Raw genomic sequence first — 19,369 nt, forward strand, 5'->3', positions numbered from 1 at the left:
GGGAGGGGGCGGGAAGTCCCCTGCAGGGTCCACGACAAGCCCACAGGCGCGGGCCTGCGCAGAGGCTGCCAGGTGCCGTCGCCCTCCCCCACGCGCAGCGCCGGCGGCCGCGGACCAGGGATTCCCCCGCGCCACCCTCAGGTAACGCGTCCCCGCGCAGGCAGGGGCTGGGGGAAGCCTGCAGTTTGCCTGCACCGGCGCCCGCCCGCCGCCGCCGCCGCCTCTCCTGCCAACTGAGACGTCGCGCGCGCTGGGGCCCCGGGGCGGCCGGGCGCTTCCTCCCTACCCCCTCCCGGGAAAACCCGAAACCGCGAAGCAACTCCGCGCCGCCCGCCCCGCCCCCGCGCGCCCCCACCCCGCAGCCCCGCGCGCACGCGCGCCCCCGGACCTCGCACTCGGTCCCGGGCCCCGGGCCCGGGCCCGCACGGGGCGCATGCAAAGCGCTGGCACAGCCCTCCGCCCCCGCCAGGAGGCTATTTATAGCGGGGGGCGGCCCGCACCCGGGCGCCGCAGCCCACCCGGCCGGCCGGCTCACCCTCCCCGGGAGCGGCCCCGCGCAGCTCCTCGTCCACGCCGCCCGCCCGCCCGCCGCGAAGTTGCTCGGGTCCGCGGCCGGCCGGGGCGGGGGACCGGGCGGCTTTCGCTTTCGGGCGGCGCCGCGCGGCGCCCACCCCCGCGCGCCGGCTCCGGGCCCGGGCTCCGTAGGACTGGGCTCGCCCCGGGCTCGCCCCGCGGGCCGCTCCTCCATCTCCCCCCACACCCGGCCCCCGCCGCTCCGGGGAGGAGGAAGCCCGGAGGGCTGGGTAGCTGGCGGGGTGGCGGCCACGGAACCCCCGGGCCCCCCGACCCCGGGCAAGTTCCTACCCGCGGGCTCCGCCGTGGCATCTGTGCAGCGGAGCTAGGGCGGGCGCCGGGCCATGGCCGCGGCGGGCCGGGGCGGGGCGGGCAGAGCCGGACGGGGCGCGGGCGCTCGCTCAGGCTGGAAGCCGGCCCAGCGGCGCGACTGACTTTGGCCGGCCAATCCTCGCGGGTCCCCGGCCCGGCCGTCCGCGCGCAGTGAGGGGCTGCCGGCGGGGTTGGCGAGGGCGCAGCGCTCGCCACGGGCGCGGGGGCCGAGGGCGGTGCGGGCCTGTCCTCGGTCTGAACGCGGCATCTATATGAACGGCGCCCCCTGGAGTTGTGCCACGTGGCGCCCCGTCAGGGGCAGAGGTGTAGGTGGGCCCAGACTGTTCCAGCAGGCCAGCCTGGGGGGCCTGGAGTGAAGACTTGGACTTAGAGTCGCGCCCCCCAGGTGGCCAGAACAATTCAGAGATAGGATGGCAGGCTCCCCAGTAGGCTTTCAAGTCCAAGGGGACTTGGGGCCTCACTGAGTCTAGCCCCGTGCTTCCCTGTTGGGCCTTAAGACCCAGAGAGAGGATGCTGGGCAGGTGTGGGACCAGGCAGAAGCCAGGTAGATGCCCCATTCTCTGCATTCCACAACCAACAGCAGTACCCCCTACAGCCCACCCCCGGAGCACAGTGGCAGCTCTGCCAGTGCCTGCAAGGGGGTATGGCACCCACTTCACACCACTTTAGCCCTGGCCTCCACAGCACCAGTGTATCCTCAGCACTTCCTCCCCCATTTCCCAAAGGTGGGGATATGAGTAGGCTGCCCAGGGACTCCCCACCCCCTCCTGGCAGCAGCCCCCCAGGGTAAGTCCCCTGGTCTTTGCTGAGAAGAGACCAAGGAAAGGCCCAGGGACAAGCCAACCTGGGTAGGCTGGGTGGCAGGCAACTGCCCACAGTCCTGGCCTAGAACCTTCTCACCCCCTCTCGTGATCTCTCGGGGTCGCTCTTTGTGGTGTGCCCCTCCCCTTAGCTGGCTGATTTCCACCCACCCTACACCCAGGCTGGCTTCTGCCACCAGAGCTCCCAGGCTTACCACAGCGTCTGCCAGGTGCACTGTGCCCTGGTACAACGGCTCCCCAGCCAGTGATGTCACACTTTCCACCCTTGGGGGAGGGCCTGGAAGCCCCCTGGATGGGGACCCATCCTTTTGGGGTCCACAGAAGAGCCAGGCTAGGTTCCTAGAGATGGCTCCCCTGGAGGGGAGGAACAGGGGGCACGGAGACCCTCAGGCCCAGCGAGAAGGCCAGGGCTCCTGACCCAGTGCTCGTCACGGGACGGGTGGAGGCAAGGAGCGGAAGTCTGGAAGCTGCTCAAGCCCCAGCCACCCTGTGCCTTCTGTGTGCAGGTCATTTGGCAGCGACAGGTGGTGACCAGCCCCTGAGCTGGCTGGGCCACTCCTCCCAGCTGCCCCCCAGGGCTGGGGTGACCCAGGGAGCACGCCAGTGCTAAGGTGGCCTCGGCCCCGAGGAAACATGGGCTCTACTGTGCTCTCCCAACCTGCACACCTTAGGCTTTTGTTTTGTGCCTTGTCTACTTCCTGTAAGGGTGGGTTGCTCTCCAGGAAGCTGAGGTAGGCGTCCATTACATGGAGCCAGGAAGAGCCCCTGGCTGGAGAACATCAGTGGGAGCTGGGAGTGGGGGTGGTCTGGGTGCATAAGGAGGCCCAGGGTGGGTGGGGGCCCCTGTGGCAGGTGAGGGGAGCTGCCCAGACACAGCGAGTGCACACCCCTGGGAGCTGGACCAGTGTAGGAGGCTGCCTGCCCTCCCTGGCTCCACCATCACTATGACCCCTTGCGTCTCCAAGACGGCCTCTCTGAGAGACACCTGTCCTTTGACCTCTTCCTGGAACAAACACCAACTATCAACCACGGTAAGAAAACACTGGGCCTGAGGGCATCCCTTGGCCCTGCAGGGTTTTTACCAGACAGGTGCCCCCTCCCCACAGCTACATAGCATGGGTCATCATGGAGGGGCCGAGAGGGAGGAAAGCGAGGGCCACAGGATCAGCGGGTGGAATGTAAATGGGTAGAGCCATCTCCCAGCCCCAGCCCCACAGCCCCCACCTGGGCCCTGCTCCTGGACTCTCTGAGTGGATGGGTGGGGTCCAGGGCACAGCTGATTCCTGCTGGGAGCTGGGCCTGAGGGGGTGCCTGGGCTGGGCTCATGGGAAGAAAGGCTTTCCTCTGCCCTCAGCCTTCCCCTGCTCCCAGGCAGGGCTCACCACCCACACTCCACTCCCAGGTGTCTCCCCCTATGCTCTCCCCTTCCCCTCCTTGTCGCCCTCCATGGGAAGGCCCTACCCATGTGCCCTGCTCCTGTCCACCTGGCATCTCCTGGCAGGCAGCAGGGGGGCAGCTGGGCCACAGCAGGTGCTTCTCCCCATTTCCAAGGTGGGAAGGACGGCAGCCAGCAGCCCTCTCAGGGACCCCTCCCCGTGGAGGATGGCTGCCCTACTGCCCTGGGCACACCCTGCAGGTATAACTGTCCCATCCTCAGGGAAGCCAGACCAGCATCCTGGGCACCAATGTGTCTGCCAGGCGGAGAGACGCCAGAGGGCAGCCACAGAGAGGGAGATAGAAGCTGGAGGCTTGGGACAAGGGGTCAGAGGGCAGTGCCTGGAACTGTCTGACGGTGTCTGTTGAGCCAGCAGCAGAGAAAGACAGACAAATGGCCCCCTAAGGACGCCCCCACACACCCCTCAAACCACCCCAGTGGACATGTTACCAGGCAGGAGGGAAGCCTCCAAGGTCAAGGGCCCACCAGGTGACCGTGTTGAACATGTCCATGTCAGCTAGCCTTGGCTGCAAGGGCCGCCACCCCTGGCCGGGTGTGCTCGGGCCCCTTGGGACCACCTTTTGGTCACCCCTGTGAGCAGCCACAGCCCTCCTTGGAAAGGCATGCCTGGCTGTCCGTTTTCACCCAGCAGCGGTGGGCCTCAGGTGGGACAAGGCTGCTGTCCTGAGAGCTGCCGGCGAGGGTGGCTGAGCCAGTCAGGGCACTACGTGCCCCCCAAGGCACCCTGCAGCCCTCTCTTCTTGGCAGACAGCCCAAGCAAGACCCCAGCCAAAGCATGGCCCACCAGGCCACTCCTGCCTCTTTTGCTCTCCCCTCTGGATCGAATCTGATGCCTGTGCTGAGTCAGATGCCATGTTTTAGTTGCCAGGAATGCTTTCCTAGAGTTACCAGTCCTGATTCCCCAGCCTGGAGCTTTGGGGCTTCTGGCTGGTTGGGGCAAAGGCCCTGGGCCACCTGCCTGCCCCCTGTCCTGGGCTGTACACATCTGCATTACGTGTGCTGGGCAGCTATCCACCAACAGCGCCCCAGCCTCTGTTGGGCTCGTGGACCTTATGATGCCAGGCCAGCCAGGGGGTCCTCCTCTCACCTCATCCACAACTGAAAGCGAGACCTGGGCCTCTCCATGGGCCTGCAGACCACCTACCCCCCGCCCCAACCCCCAGCCACCACTGCAAGCCGTGCATGTCACACACCCTGACTCCATCTTGTAGGTGGGAGCTCTTGTGGCTAAAAGGTCATGAGACAGAACGTTACAGCTGCGGGGAGTCTTTACATGCCACTGCGTCTGACTGCTTTGTCTGTCTGACCCACGAGTGAGGACACAGGTTGTCAGAAGGGAGAAGATCTGCCCTGGGGGGACCACGGCCGGGCTGATCCAGGCAGAGCTGAACCACAAGGTCCTGTCCCCTTGGTCCAGAGCTGCATCTGGGAGACCAGCTCTCACGAGCCTCTGGGGCACACGTGCTTTCCTTTCCCACAGCACAGCACACTGATCCCGACAGCAAGCCCACTTAGTGGTGCCCAGGGCCCACCATGCCCAGGATGCAACCTCAGCTCCGGATGGCTCAACTTCCCTGGCACTCACTGCTCAGAGCCCCCAGGAAAAGCAGACCCCAGGGGGAGACGAAGGCAGGCAGAAGGCGTCAGGGAGGGGGTGCTGGGGTGAGCAGTGCTGCTGGAGCACAGTGGAGGAGATGGGCGCCCTGGGGGAAGGCACGGGGGGCCTGGGGGCAAGGACATAAAGCCACAGGATCGCATACAGGAGCTGCTTGGGGCATGTAAAGGAGCGTGCAGGGCCTCCCCGGGCAGGTGGGGTCGCCAGGCTGTGGCTTCTGTGGAGGGGAGGGTGACAGGGAATTGGGGACAGGCCAGGCGGAGGTGGTAGGATGGGTGAGCTGGGATGTGGGATGTGATCCATTAGGGCCCCCACCTTGGGGCTGGAAATGACAGCTGCAGCTCAGGCTTCTAGAATAGCCCTCTCTCTGGAGGGCTGCTGAGCCGCTTCCGTTTCATCTCAGGAGGGGAACCTGCTTCCTAGACATGCACGCTGAGGAAACTAGGCCAGGCAGACCTCCACTGCCCGGTGCCCAGGCCGACAGAACAGCCATGGTGGGGGCCCAGCCTGCTGGGGGGGCCCTGCACGCTCCTTGGGAGACTGCAGCTGGGCCATGAGTGGAGGCTGTGGCCCATGCCAGGAGTTTCCCCCCCGGGTAGCACCTGGAGGGGGGGGAGCGGCCACTGGCTGACACCAAGGCAGAGGCATCCAGGGCTCCTGGGGCCTCTAGGCCCCCTGCCCTTCCCTGCCCAGCACTGCAAGAAGGCAACCTTCCCGGCCACACACAGGGTGAGATGGCGCCACACACCTGCCCCGCTCCCCGCACACTGGGTACAGTCCCAAATCTGCAGAGCACCCGCTCAAACCCGCAAGACAGATGAGGGATGGGACTGGAAAGATGCAGCCTGGGCACAGCTGCCCCTGTCTCAAGTGGCAGATCCCCTCGCCCACCTCTGAGCACAGGAGATGGCTGCCCACGGTCCCTCATGCCTTTCCCTGGGTCTAGGTAGCCATCTGTGCATTTGCAGGCCCGTCCAGGCACCTTGCATTCCAGGAAGGGATCCTGAACCCCTTCTGCTTGCTGACGACCTGGGACCCCTCTCCTGTAGCCTTAGGGCATCTGGGCTAAGCGCCGTGGAGCAGACACTCACATCCAGCCTCCTGAGGAAGGGGTCTGATCAGAAGACCCTTTGCCTTCACCATCCCCAAAGCACAGTTACAACCGGGCCCCAAATGAGGGGCTCCCTCCACTGCCTTCCCTGCCCCCTCCTCCCAGCTGGACCCTCCCCCGCAATGACAGCCCCCCTGGCACACGGACCTTCTTGGGGTGCATATAAACTATGCTTCCCACCACACTCTAGCCTCGTCCTCACAAGAATGCAGAGAGGGGTCTGGCAACTATGCCTTACAGATGGAGAAACTGAGGCTCAGCACTGCTGGCATGTGCAGGCGGGTATGGGGACGAGGCCTGGGCCCAGGTGGAACCCCACTGGCCCCAGAGCTCTTGTGTGGCCTGTTGCCTAGGAAACCAGGCAGGGGCTGTGGAGTGGGAGTTCCGGCTTAGATTTCAAACCCAACGCCTTTCCCAGAAGCCACTGGGTCAAACTTTCCAAGTAGGAAAACTGGGGGAGAAAATAACAAGAGTGGGGAAAGAGAGAGCAACCAATTTCCAGACTGAAGCAACCCAGAAAGAAGTCCTGGCGTGGGTAGTGGTAGGAGAGGGGGTGCCAGATGGGGGTGGGTGGGTGGCAGCAACGCACAGGTGGAGGAGACCTGCAGCCTCTTCCAGACCCACACCCCCACTCAGGAGTGGGGGGCAGGGGGGACAGCCAGAGCGGGTGGGGCCTGGGCAGCTGCCCGTTCATCTGTTTTCCACTGGGTATGTGAGAAAGGTTTCTTTTGGAAAAAGGGCTGGAAAACCAATGATGTCATCTAGCCAGCCCAATTCTGGAGCAGGGGAAGCCGAGTTCAGAAGGGGCAGGCCAGGGGGTCAAGCCGGGGATAAATTCTGAGGGCAGGACAGTGTCCACCTGGCCTCGGGGCACAGAGCTGGGCACCACATCCTCCTGCCCCCCCAAGCCCCACATGCCACCAGGGGACCCCACCCAGGGCAGCCCAGTAATGCAGATGGGAAGGATGGGCTCCTCAGGCCAGAGTGTGACCTTTGGCCCTGGGGCTTGAGTGCCAGCCAGGGTAACCAGAGAGCTCCGGGCAGCCAGTGAGCGCTCTCCAGGTGGGGCTGGCGGCCCTGCCCTCTGACAGGAGGGACTGAGCCAGCCTGGACGGGCCCTTTGGCACCTGCCTCTGCCCACCTCTTGGCTGGGGCCTGCAGGTGTGTGCAGGGGTGCCCTGGTGGGCACGGCTGTTGGCGGACGTCAGGGAGACAGGGAGGGGCTCTGTCTGGCCCATCGGTTCCTCCAGGGCCCTGGGCAGGTAAGAGGCCACGGCAAGTCCACCCTGGAGCAGATGGGACCAGTGTCAGTCTGAGGCAAGCCCAGAAAGCCAGGCTGGAAACATGAACGTGAGAGATGGGCAGGTGCTTGGGACAAGATGGGGCTAAAAAGTGAAATGCCCGTCGCTGTGGGGCCTGTGGTAAATCCAGCAGAGAAGCCGAGGGTGAGGTGGGATCAGGGCGGTTGGGATGACTTCACTGGGTGTGTAGGGGAGCAGGGAGCTCCTAGACAGGCCAGGTCTCGGCCCCCAGTACTCCCATGGGCCAGGGACCTGCTGCCACAACAACCTGTCACTAGCAAAGTCCATGGCCCTGCCTGGGCCCTGGGGGTGGGCCTGAGGCATGGGCCACCTCTCTCAGCCTTGGCATGCTCATGGGGGTTGTAGAGGCATGATGAGAGAGCAACCGTGCCCCCCAGACACAGCCCTCCCATTCCTGTGGCGTCCCCAGGCTCTGTGGACCAAGAGGACCCGACAGAGGCAGGGCCCGGCCAAGTCTCCTTTCCAAAGGGCGAGTTCCCAGCAGCGGGCCTGCCCCCCTTCTCCGGGCGCGCTCCCAGGCCCATCATCACCACCCCCCTCCCTGGGCGCCCTCACCTCCAGCTTCTCTGCCTGTGCCCGTGTCTGCTGCAGCCGTACTGACCATTCCACATCCCAAAACCCCCCTGGAGGCCCTGGCCACCGCCCTCGACTCCAAGCCCCCTCCGGACAGCATAACCAGGCTGGGAACAGTGTCCCAGGGGGACCAAGCTCTGCACGCCTGCTGTGCCCAAGCTGAGACCATCCTCCAGGCCCCAGGAAGACATGGCAGAGACGTCTAACAAGAGCCAGCCTCTGCACTACAACTTGCATGGGAAAAGAAATGTGGGCTCAAGAATGTTCTTCTCTTCAGGAATGTTAAACAAGGAGCCCTTGACTCAACAGCCGGGGGTGGGGTGGGGACTGCAGGGCTGAGGTCAGTTCTTGAAGTCTACACAAACACGGCAGGCCTGCTGGGGAGAAAATAGCCGTGGGGGGGGGGGGGGCTGAGCCCAAACCCTGGCATGGAGGCCAAGCTCCCGGGATGGGGCCCCATTCTGGGTTCCAGCCAGGCTCTGTCACCACTGGGAGGTCACTGCAGCTGGGCTGCAGGGCTCCCATGCCTACCTGCAGGACATCAGGGTCGTGACTGCACATTCTGCGTAAGAATGCGAGGCCACAATTTAGCATCCACATCTAGAGATGAAAACCATCTCTGGCTGGCCAAAAAAGAATTTACAGTGGGGAACAACCGTCTAGACCTCTTTATGTTTTAAGGTTTTAAGAAAGCTCTAGCTGTGCGTGAGGCTGGCGTGCTTGGACGGGGACTTCTGGTCCTCTGTGCTGTGGGCGAGGGGCCTGGGCGTCCCTTGGTGCCCGACTCCACCTCGTCCCCACCAGCTGGCCACCCTTGGCGGGGGACACCGCGGGCTTCCCAGTTGGAAGCCGGCCCTCCCTCACCACCTGCCTCCTTCCGGACTCACACCCTCCCATGGACTGGGGGCAGAGGATCATGTGACGCTTCCCCAGGCAGCCCCTGCTCTCCGCTGAGCCCGGGAACAGAGCAAGCCACGAGCTGAGAAACAACACCAAGACGGCAGTGCATCCAGACACAAGAGGGAAGATGCGCTCGAGCTAAGTCAAAGTGACACAACCATCCTAACCCTCTGAGACTCTGGAAAACTGGACCTTTTACCCCCACCCCACCCCACCCCACCCCCGAAAACTTGAAGTGGTTCTTTTGTTTACTCTACTTGTACAACTGGCTCATAGATCATCTCAACAAGGCTAAAAATAGCATATTGCAGTAATTCCTACTCAGGCCAAGTAGGCCTGCTTCCTCAATTTAAATGTTTTCCCTCTTTTTCTGTCCTCTGATTCCCACTCGGATGTGCCTGGGTTTCCTTTAGAACACACCAAGCAGGCAAATGCCTGGTGTTAACGTGGCAGTGCCTTTGGACATCTCCGGGGCAGCTGGGGACCGACAAAGCGGCCACCAGCAAAAGCCAGGTATCCACGGGCACAGGTGACTTGGCTTTGTGGGGGTGCCACAGGCCACAGAAAGAGTCACTACCAATCCTACAGTACTTCTCCTGTCAGTGCTCGGAGCCCTGCTCAGACAGTCAGCCCTTGGTGGGCAGCCCCAGAGGCTGGGCGGCAGACCTGGGGCCCAGCCCCCCTCCACTGCAGAGGGAGCCAGAAGCTGACCTTGCCCTTTCTCTCTCACCCCAGGAGTCCCTCCTTTGGGGTGTCCCTCAATGAGGCAGACTTGGTGCAGACTTCCTGCCCCCAGCTCAGCCACTGCTCCGGGGCTGTGGCCAGGATAAGGGTGGTCTCTGTGCCTTGTGGCTTCTGAGAGGTCCAGAAGGGGCTCTGCATGGACACGTGGCTGCCATGTGCTGGAGTCCCAGAGGCAGTGAGTTGCCTTCCCCTGACCCTCAGCCATCCACGGTGGCCAGCGTGACGACTCTCGGACACTCCTCTGCCCCAGCCCCCAGGCTATGCACTGCGCCTGGGCAGGAGGGCAGGTCCCCAGCAACACCCATCCCCTCGTGCCCTGGCTGCAGACAAGGCGCCCCTTCGGGTCTCCAGGCCAGGCGCAGCTGGGTGCCCTCCTGGAGTCGCCCTGCTTCTGCCTCTCAGCATCACCGCAGCTGCCCTCACCCTATCTGCTCACCTTCTGGGGGTGGAGACTGTGCTCCACGAGGGGCTGGGGCTTTTTCAGCTTGGTGCTGAGGGTCTGGACTCAGTAGGTCCCAGAAAACATATGTACAAAAGTGACTCCATTGCAGGCTCGGGGCGGGTGGGGGTGGGGGCTGACACTTGTTGGGGAGACTGGCTTTGGGCAGGGAAGGGGCTTGCTATTTCCTGGTGCATAGGTACCCCCTACCCCCAGCCCACCTGGCCCTGCTTGGCTGCTCACCCAATGCAGCTTGGTGCAGGCTGTGTAGTGAGGCAACCCAGGTCACCCCAGGTCACCCCGGGTTCCACCTGGCTGCTTACTAGCTGTGGGATCTTGGACCAGTCCCTGGGTGTTTGTCTCTCACCTGAGGGGGCCGTGCTAGGCAGCCCCCCTTGTTTCACGTCGTGGAAGCGCAGCTGGCAAGTCCCCTTCTGGCACCCAGGCAAAAGAGGAGGGAGGAGCAGCCTGCAGAGGGGGCTGTGGGTGGGCAGGGCAGGCTCCGATTGGCACAAGAAGCAGGGTGGGGAAAGGACCGTGGGTTTTGCAGCTTGCAGCGTCTGTCTGTGCCAACTTAATAAGACACTGAGCACCACAGACGTGCAATGGGACCAAAGGAGGGTCCCCAAATGTAGCCCTAGTGCTTGGCTGTTAATCTGGTGGCCCCTCCCTCCCAGCTCTGCTGGCACTGGAAGCCCCCGGCTGTCACTGGGCTCGGCCTTGGGAGCCCGGGCCTTGAGCAGCCGAGCCACATGGAGGCCGGGGCATGGGGGTCACATGCCCGAGCTCACCAATGACACACCCTAGCCCAGCTACCAACCCCTGGCCCCATCGATCTGGAATCCAGTTTCACCTTGTAGAGCAGGGATGGGTGCCCCCCTCCCCCTGCCTAGCAGCTCTCGGCCAGCACCCCGCTTGGGAGTAGCAGGCCCATCCCGGCGTAGGAGACAGTGGGCCTGGGCTTTCTCCCCTCCTTCCCACCGGGCTGCTGTGGGCAGGAGGGGGCTTCAGCATCAGCAGGGTATCAATGAGGTACCACACTCCCCTGAGCAGGAGGGTGTGGTGGCTGCCCACAGTCCATCCTGGAGGGGATGGAGGCTCCTGCTAGAGAGGACAGGTCTGCTGCAACAGGCCCGTGCGGGGAGGGAGAAGCTGCAGCGATGGCCGCCCTCGCAGGGCCTGCCAAAAGCACCCAGGCCCACACTTCAGGGGCTTGTTTACTGCTAGGAGGCAGACCCGATCTGCGGCACGGGTGGAGCTGGGGGTGTAATTAATGGGGTGGAGTCCACACCCCTTTTCTGGATCTGCTGCATCTTCGCTGCCTGAGAAGCCCTGGACTTGGAGCTGCATCTGGGGGCGGGTATCAGTGACTCAGCCCAGGGAGATGCGACTGAGGCAGGGCTGCCCCCAGCTCCAGGCACGGTGCCTCTGGGAGTTGGAAGAGACAGGTCAGAGAGACAGCCCGCGGGGCTGGGTAGGCCTGATGGGGCTGCTCCTGGCTCTGGGCTATCCCCAGGAGACCCCTGAGAGCGGGAGGAGTGGACACACACCAAGCAGGGGCCCAGGCCCGGGAGTGTGGGCTCCAGAAGCTGTGCTCTGCCCGGCACCAATGGCCTCAGTTGGGCCACCTGCTCTCTCCCAAGGGACAGGGTCACTGGTCAAGGCCAGGCCTATGCAATGGGCCCCTGTCTCAGACTGCCCAGTGGGTCTCTGCAAAGCCCTGGCCTGGGAAGTGGGCCCAAGGCATCTGCCCCTCCAAGGTGGGGTAGCATGGGGGTGACCGGTTCTTGCTAGGAGGGCTGGGGTGCCCCCAGCTCTGGCAGGGTGGGGGGTACCTGCCTCTCTGCTGGCTCCACACCCAGGTACCCATGAGCACCTGAGCCTGGACTGCACACAGCAAAGACGCCACACAAGGGTGGCACCTTGCCACAGTCTCAGCAACACAAACAGAACACAGGACACACAGAACCACCTCAAGTGCCGTCCCAGCAGGGAGCCTGGACTCTGGGTGGCCACCAGGGAGAAGACGGGAAGACAAGGGTGCTGGGGACTGGGGGTGGGCAGGGGCTCAGCCTCACTGGAACCTGAGAAGCCCTGAGACCACATGGGGCCGTGCTCCCCCAAGCTGGGCCCAAAGAAAAGACAAGGAGGCTCCGAGTGTGCGTGGGCGCGTGTGTGTGCATGGGGGGGGGAGGGTGGAGTTAGGGCTGGGGAGGGGAAGCAGCAGGACTCTGTGGGACAATCTGGCAGTTCCCGCTGGTGCCAAGGGAAGGAGGTCCTGGCACGGGCCACCTGGCTTCTGGGCACATGCAGGGAGCAGCTCTAACCCGGGTGAGGATGAGATGAGGGGTGAGCTGCTCATGCCACCATGAGGCCTGGGCAGCTCCTGGGCACGAGGGTGGGCGGTGGACCCGTGCAGGACACTCAGACAGCGGCCACCACGCAGCTGTCCTGGAGAGAACCAGTGCCGCCAGTGCCCACAGGCAGCGGCCACCGAGCCAGGGCAGGGCAGAGAGGAGGCGTGGGGTGGATGGGCATGGCCAGACGTGTGCCTCCCAGGTTGCTGCCCAAGCAGGGGTGGGCTAGGAGGCCAGGGAGGGCCTGGCCAGGAAGGAGTCAGAGTTTAGGTGCAGTTCCAGGCCCATCCCCTTTGGGACCAGGCAGCAGTCCACATAAACCCAGGCCTCGTGGGGAATGACTGTGAACTGACCCTGTGCGCCCCCAGGCTGAGCTCTTCCAGTAACTACTGGCCCTGTGACCTGTCCCAGGTGCCACAGGCAGAGACCTGCCCCGTGTGCCAGGACAGCTGGGGGGACATGTTGCGCACTGGGCAGCTGTGGCTGGGCAGCACAGCCCTCTGTGCCCTTAGCCTCTGAGGCCACGACCCTGCTGGCCCCTTCAGGCTAAGGAAGCAGGATACGGGGCCAGGTGGGCCCTCAGCAGTTGCCACTCCTTCCACAGTGGCTGGAAAGTGGACTGAGATGAGAAAATACCCTGTAGGGTAAAATAAGCAGGTATTTTGGGGAAGGAGAGAGAACGATCTCTGGCGTGGTATAACGGGAACACATTGCAATCAACTACCAGGCAGGAAAGCAGCCCAAAGCAACCCATCCATCCATGGGGCCCTCCTACCAGCCCGCTGGCTGGGTGCCCATGAGCTCACAGGGAGCCAAGGCCCCATGGTGTGCAGGCTGCCCAGCAGGACCTGCTGCCTGGCTTGGCACCTGCCACTTCCTGTCTCCTGCTGACCTGTGTGCCAGGCCCTGCCTCATGAGTGGTCCCCGCCTGATGCCTAGCTCCAGCCCCGTCATCACCTGCCCGGGTCTGTGTCTTCCCTGAGCTCCTTACTCTGCACAGCTGGCCTGAGGAACTGACCTCAAGACCCCTCACCAAGAACAAGCCCAGACCCCTAAGTGGCCTTCAGGGCATCTGTGGCCTGGCCCTGCCCATCTCCTATCCCCAGGCCCATGCAGGAAGTGTCCTTGGCCTTCCTTGGCCCATCTCGCCCACATAGTGCTGTTGGGGCCCCTGACCACTGTGTCCTGCCTGGTGGGGGCACATCCTCCCAGGACCCCAGTGGCCCTGCTTATGCTGGGTCCCCCTGGGCCAGCCCTGCAGACCCTGCTTCACCTCTACCCTGTGGTAGTTTCTTACCCCAAGCCCCTTCGACAGGTCAAGAAGGAGATGTACAGGGAGGTTCAAGGGACCCTCAGGAGGTTCAGGGACCCTAAGGAGGTTCAGGGACCCTCAGGAGGTTCTGGGGACTCTCAGGAGGTTCAGGGACTCTCAGGAGGTTCATGGACCTGTACATCCCCCAGCCAGTGAAAGTCAGGCCGGGTGGCCCAGGCCTGATGTGGGGCCCACAGGAAGTGCCTGGGGAGTCCTCCCAGGTAAGCCTGGGGCCAGCCTGATGGTAGGCACGATGCCCTGGTCGCTGGGCACTGCCTGGTCCCCTCAGGCTTGCTGCGCCCACTGGGCAGGCTCTGCCCAACCCACCCCCATGGGCCGGTTCTCCCATGGGCCTCAGAGGGCCCTGCCAGTGCTGATCCTCCTCACTAGGCAGGGACAGGGCCTCCCAGCCTCACAGGGAGTCAGGGCCCAGGGGTGGAAGGTCTGGAGGAAGGCAGCATGGCCCAGCGGGAGAGTGCACCTGTGGCCAGGCAGGGCCTCTGGCATGAGGCTGGGGTCTACTGCTGCGGGACCCAGGCCAGGCACTAATTGCTCAGGGTTCTGGCCCTCATGGTGCGATGAGGAGGCAGGGCAGCCAGGGCACAGTGAAATCTGCTGGGACTCTCTCCTGTCCGTGCAGAGCGGCCTCTACTACTGGATGATGGATTAACCAGCTGCCCAGCCAGGCTCCAAAGCCCTGGGCCCCAGAGCTAGGGCCTGAACCCAGCTCCTCCCACTTGCCCCTGGGACTTCCCACTTGTCCCCAGCAGGACAGGGCCACAGCCACACGGGGCCATAGGTAAGGGCAGCTGTGTCTCCTGGAGGCTCTGAGCACCTGCAGGCACGTGCCCTCCCCACATGCTCGTGAAGCCCAGGCACAGAGGAAGGCCTGGGCCAGGAGAGGCTCCCAGCCACATGGGACAGGGCTGGGACTGGGACCCTAGCTGGCCAGACAGCTAGGAAAGGAAGCCGCCCCCTGTGAGGGGCAGACTGCCCTGCCTGGGGGAGAGGTGTGGAGGCTGGGGGCCCAGAGCCAGGGCCACGTTCAGCAGACGCCCCCATGAGCAGGGATTTTCCATGGCAGAGGTGGCAAGGCAGGAAATGGGGTGGGCGGGAGTGGCTGCCTCTGGGGATGCAAGCTCAGTCAGCCAGTGTGGAAAACGGTAGGTGCAGGAAAAGCGCTGGTTCACGCCTCTCTTGACTTCCTCTGTTCATCCAGCGCACACTGGCCAAGCCGGACCACGCACCACGCACCACGCTGGCCCGCAGCCAGGGAATCAGACGTTGGGTTCCCGTCAGGAAAGCTGGCCTCAGAGACCCTCAATCACACTCACCATCCCTCAGCCCCTTGCATTCCCTGCGGTCAGCAGCTAAGCACTGCTAGTCCCAGGGTGGAGTCTCTGTCCCCAGGGAGCACCTGGCAGGTGCTTTAACCCTGGCTGCCCTCTCTTGCCCTTCCCGGGTCCTGGCACAAGGGTGCCTGCTGACCTCTATGGCAGGCCTGTACACCCTGAGCAGGTCAAGGCTCTCCCTGTCCCAACCCCATGGCCAGGACAACATGCTTGGTGACCCTCTCTCAAAAGAAAAGAGCTAGACACAACTGACCCTTCTCAGCGGGCCTCTCGTCTGTGTCAGGCATCGGCACAGGGATGCGAGCCCCAGAGGCCTGTCCGTGCTAATGCCTGCCTGGGACCCACAGGCGTGCCCACCAGGTGACCACAGACCCCACAGCACGGCAGCCACAAGGAAGCCACGGCTGCCCTTCTCACACAGAAACTTCCCCAAGACCCACTGCCAGGAGAAAAGCAAGTTGTAGGAAAACACACGCTCTGACACAAACATGCACACATTCATTTTTGAAAGGCACTTGATAAATCTGTTTGTGTTCACGCCCTGAAAAGTGGGCTGCCGACTGCTCACAAGGGCTTCTGGGAAGGGCCCGTGGCCGGGGAGCTGGGCAGGGGAATGCCTGGGCCCTGCTGCGTCTCAGCTATAAGAAGTGACAGTGTCCTCCAGGGACTCTCACACTCTTCAGAAGCCATCATGAGGAGATAGGAGGCAGGGTGCAGGCCTGGTCCCCGACAGTGTGCAGGGCTGCCAGTGGCCCTGCCCTTACCCCCCACCCCACTCCCAGACGAGTCCACATGCCCTGGCACCTGCCCCCTCACACCTACTGTCCTGCCCACCAGGCCCTAGTAGAGCAGGGGCCGCCCTGTAAACGAGGTATTGGAACTTCCTCACACCCAGTGAGCTTCACTGAGCACACTCACATGCTGGGAGCAGGGCCTGGAGCGCCAACAGTGGCACAGCTCCCCACCCCCATGCTGGGAGTCCCTGCAGCAGTGGAAGGGCAACAGGGGTTGGGCCCACCAACGGGCTGGGAGCCCCTGTCCCTGCCTCACTTCATAAAAGGCGGTGTGAGGGACCGGTCGGCCTTTGTCCAGAGTAAAGTGCTCCTGAGAGAGAAATCGAGAAAGCTGAGAAGGCTGGGAGTCTGCCTGCAGGGGCTCCAGCGCATCCCTGGGAAGCGCAGAGAGGCAAACACTGACCCGGAAGAGCAAAGATGCCCAGAAGGCCCACCCAGGCCAGGAGGCTTCTAGCCCTCCTCCTATAGGACTCTCGCTCCAGAAGCATCCCGCACAGAGGGAGGGGCCACGGAGGCGAGCCCAATGGGCAAGGGGCCTGGAGCTTGGCACCAGCCTGAACTGTGCTCTGGTCCTGAGGCCGCAGTGCCCAGTGCCGCTGAGCTGGGGAGCGCAGGCTTGTGAGTGGCGGCCCCCCTAACTTTGCAGTTAGGAGGCCTCACCCCCGAGGGAAAAACAGGGGCTGGGTTCTCCTGCTAGGCTCGTGGCTCCTCTCTCAGGTCATCGCACCAACAATGGGGTGAGGTGAGGGAGACGGAGGGATGATATTTTCTTCACAGGCCGGTCTGTGTTGGGAACATGATTACCTTAACTAACTCAGCTCCTACAATGACTCTTCTAGGCAGGGGATGGCGCCTGTTTTATAAGGCAAGTCGCACAGGAGCTCGGGGAAAGAAAGCAACTTTGGCCCGTCAACTGAAGAGAAAGAGGTTTGTGAAAACACTGATGGAGGACTGATTCCACTAATATGTAAAGAGTTCTTACAAATCAGTAATAAAAGGACCAACAGAAAAATGAACACAAATAGAAATTGCATGAAGGAGGATTGAAATTGCTCACAGGATATCACATTCTGTCTCATATGCAATTAATGAAACACGATACCATTTCCATTAAGTGAACAGCAAATATAAAACAGCTCAATGACAGTCTCAATGAGGTCTGAAAACAACACGCCTAAAGTTGGGGGTGTGGGCTGGGGCCCCTCTTTGGGGAGTGGTCTCTATTAAACCTTTAAAGGCACGAAAAACCTTTGGACCCAGGAATTTTAGTTCTAGGAGTTTGTCCTATGTGTAAATCATGGTTATAGTAACAAAAGCCTGGAAACAGGTTAAATGTCCCTCAAGAGGGGATGGGTCCGTAGGCAATGGGATCTGGGAGTACCATCCAGCTGTTAAAGAGAGCGAGGAAATGCTAGGCCACTCTCAGCCTCTTCAGTGAGACAAACGAGGGGGCAGAAACAGGGGGAGCAACCTGTCATCTGTGCCCACATGCACACGCTGGATTGCAGGCAGGCAGGACAGGACACAGGGCTGGCTCTGGGCTTCCAGGCAGGGAGAGGCCATGCTCTCACTGCCACCCCTGGCATGGCATGGGCTCGTCACCACTGCATCTACTAACCTGTCTCTGAAGTGCCACTGAGGGGCTAACAGACACAGGGTCTCAGGCCTGAGTTTCCCGAAGGCTGCAGTTGGGAGAGGAGCAGAGGCAGGGGCCCAGAACGCTCCAACTCCCAGGGTTCTCGGCAGGGCCCCACACTTCCTCCCACGGGATCCTGCCCTGGCTGCACCCCTCCGGGCCTGAGACCCTCAGCCAGGGAAAGGCTAAGTTGCCCTTTGGTTTCTCCGTGTATGTGACGCAAGTCGGGGAAATCCAGGAAAAACCCCAGGTCAGAGGCTGTGGATTTGCCAGAGCCCTCGGCTGGGAGCTGCTGTGCCGGGTGGGGCGTGGCTGCCTCCACGCAGGTCGGAGCGGGTGGGTGGCAGACGGATAGCGTCCTGGCCTAGGAAGGACCTGCCAAGACCCCTGAGAAGCCAGCAGTTGCTAAACTTTGGGTTTTCCAGTAGCTTCCATCAGCCTTTCCCAGACACCCAAGACCACGTGAGGACACTGGAACTGCTCAGGGGAGCACGGCCGGGGACCGGAACCCCTCACCACGTGGGCAGTGGCCCCAGAACCCAGGACTCCAGGGACCACGGCATGCCCAGCTGAGCCTCCCGCCATAGGCACGGCCCTGCGCCAGGTTTGAGCCCCCACCTGCTCTCAGGATGCCGCATGCCTGTGGCCTTGGGGATGCCCGCCTGGGGGCTGACTGCGCGCCTTCAGTGGAACCCGGAGGTACAAGCAAGCCTCAGAAATCAACACAGCAAAGTACTCACATTGAAGAAATTAGTCTTGTTTCTCTCGCAGAAGAGCCCCTGTGCCGGCATGTGCTGCAGCTGTTGCCACGGGATACTGCTGCCTAGCAACACATCGCGGGCCCACTGGAGGTTCTGGGGAGAGAAGTAGGTTGGAAGAGCATGTGGGCTTGCTCGCAGTGCCCTGGGGAAGGGGTGGCAGGCTTCCTCCCGGCTGTGCTCCATCTCCTGCGGACGTCAGTCCTGCAGCCCTGGGTTGGGCTGTGATCACCTGGCTTGGGATTCATGCCCAAGGTGGGCACTTACGGGGTCCCCATGCTGTCGCCAACTTCCTGAAGGCCCTGACCCGGGCTGAAGCCCAGGGCTGCAGGAACCCAGGGTCTCCACCCTCCCCAGTCAGACACTTTTCCCTCCCACGGCCCCTCCTTGGCTTTTCCCACCCCAGGACCCTGCCTTTATCTTCTTGTGTCCCATCTGCTCCAACCACCCTCTCGCTGCCCAGCCTGCAGCCCATCCCTGCTATGTCCGTTCTGCCCAGGCTGAATTTACTAGAACATTTCTTTCCTTTCAACTTTTGGCAAGAATGCAAATCCCAGCCCCACCTTGCTGGCTGTGGCCCCATACTAGCTGTCTGAGACTCTGCTCCATGTCTGCCCAGAGGGTCAGGCCTCAGAGGCTGTGGTGGGGACAGGCAGATGAACAGTCCGCTCTTGGCACCACACAGGCTCCTGCAGCCTGTTGGCCTTCTGGTATCCTACATGGGGGTGGCACACAGGAAGGCGGTCCCTCCAGGAGGGGCCAGGAGAGTTTTGAGCCCATGCCGCCTGGGTGACATCCTGTGCAGAACCTGAACTGAGCCCCTAGGTGATTCCTACAGGGACGGGCCAGAAGCCAAGGCCCGCTGAGTCGAGGCTGCCCTACAGTAGGCAGGACCACGGCTCGGCCTGGTCCCACAGGCTCCACATGGGGCCGGGGGCCACACGGGCTGCCTCAGCACTGTCTACCACACCCAGGGCAGAGGCAGGGAGCAGCCCCTGCAGGAACCTGCTTCAACAGATAGGGATGCGGAGACCAAGACGCTGCCTTTGTCCCACACTACAGGCAGAGCACTGAGCTGGAAGGGGGATGGGATGCCTGGGCAGATGGCAGTGTGCGAGCTCCTCCCTAGTGCTCGGCTAGTGGTGGCCTCGGCCTCGGCCAACAGAGACGTTTCCCTCCAGGACCCCAGGGACCAAGGGCACAGCCCTTTGCGGAGAGCGGATGGGCTTCCTGCCCATGGAGGCACCCCCTCCCGGCCCGATGGGCTCAGGAA

General features: G+C 62.9%; 1 protein-coding gene across 3 annotated transcripts in view; it reads right to left on the reverse strand.

Moving 5' to 3' along the window:
- The window catches only part of CABIN1 (calcineurin binding protein 1), a 135,636-nt gene that overhangs the window by 24,532 nt on the left and 91,735 nt on the right, over nucleotides 1-19,369 (reverse strand). For all 3 annotated transcript variants that reach the window (XM_077160200.1, XM_077160198.1, XM_077160199.1), the window contains exon 29: nucleotides 18,079-18,192. In XM_077160200.1, the coding sequence (XP_077016315.1) occupies nucleotides 18,079-18,192 (114 nt within the window). The remainder of the gene's footprint in view (nucleotides 1-18,078; nucleotides 18,193-19,369) is intronic.

Source organism: Tamandua tetradactyla, chromosome 5, assembly GCF_023851605.1.
Source record: "Tamandua tetradactyla isolate mTamTet1 chromosome 5, mTamTet1.pri, whole genome shotgun sequence".
Lineage (NCBI taxonomy): Eukaryota > Metazoa > Chordata > Mammalia > Pilosa > Myrmecophagidae > Tamandua > Tamandua tetradactyla.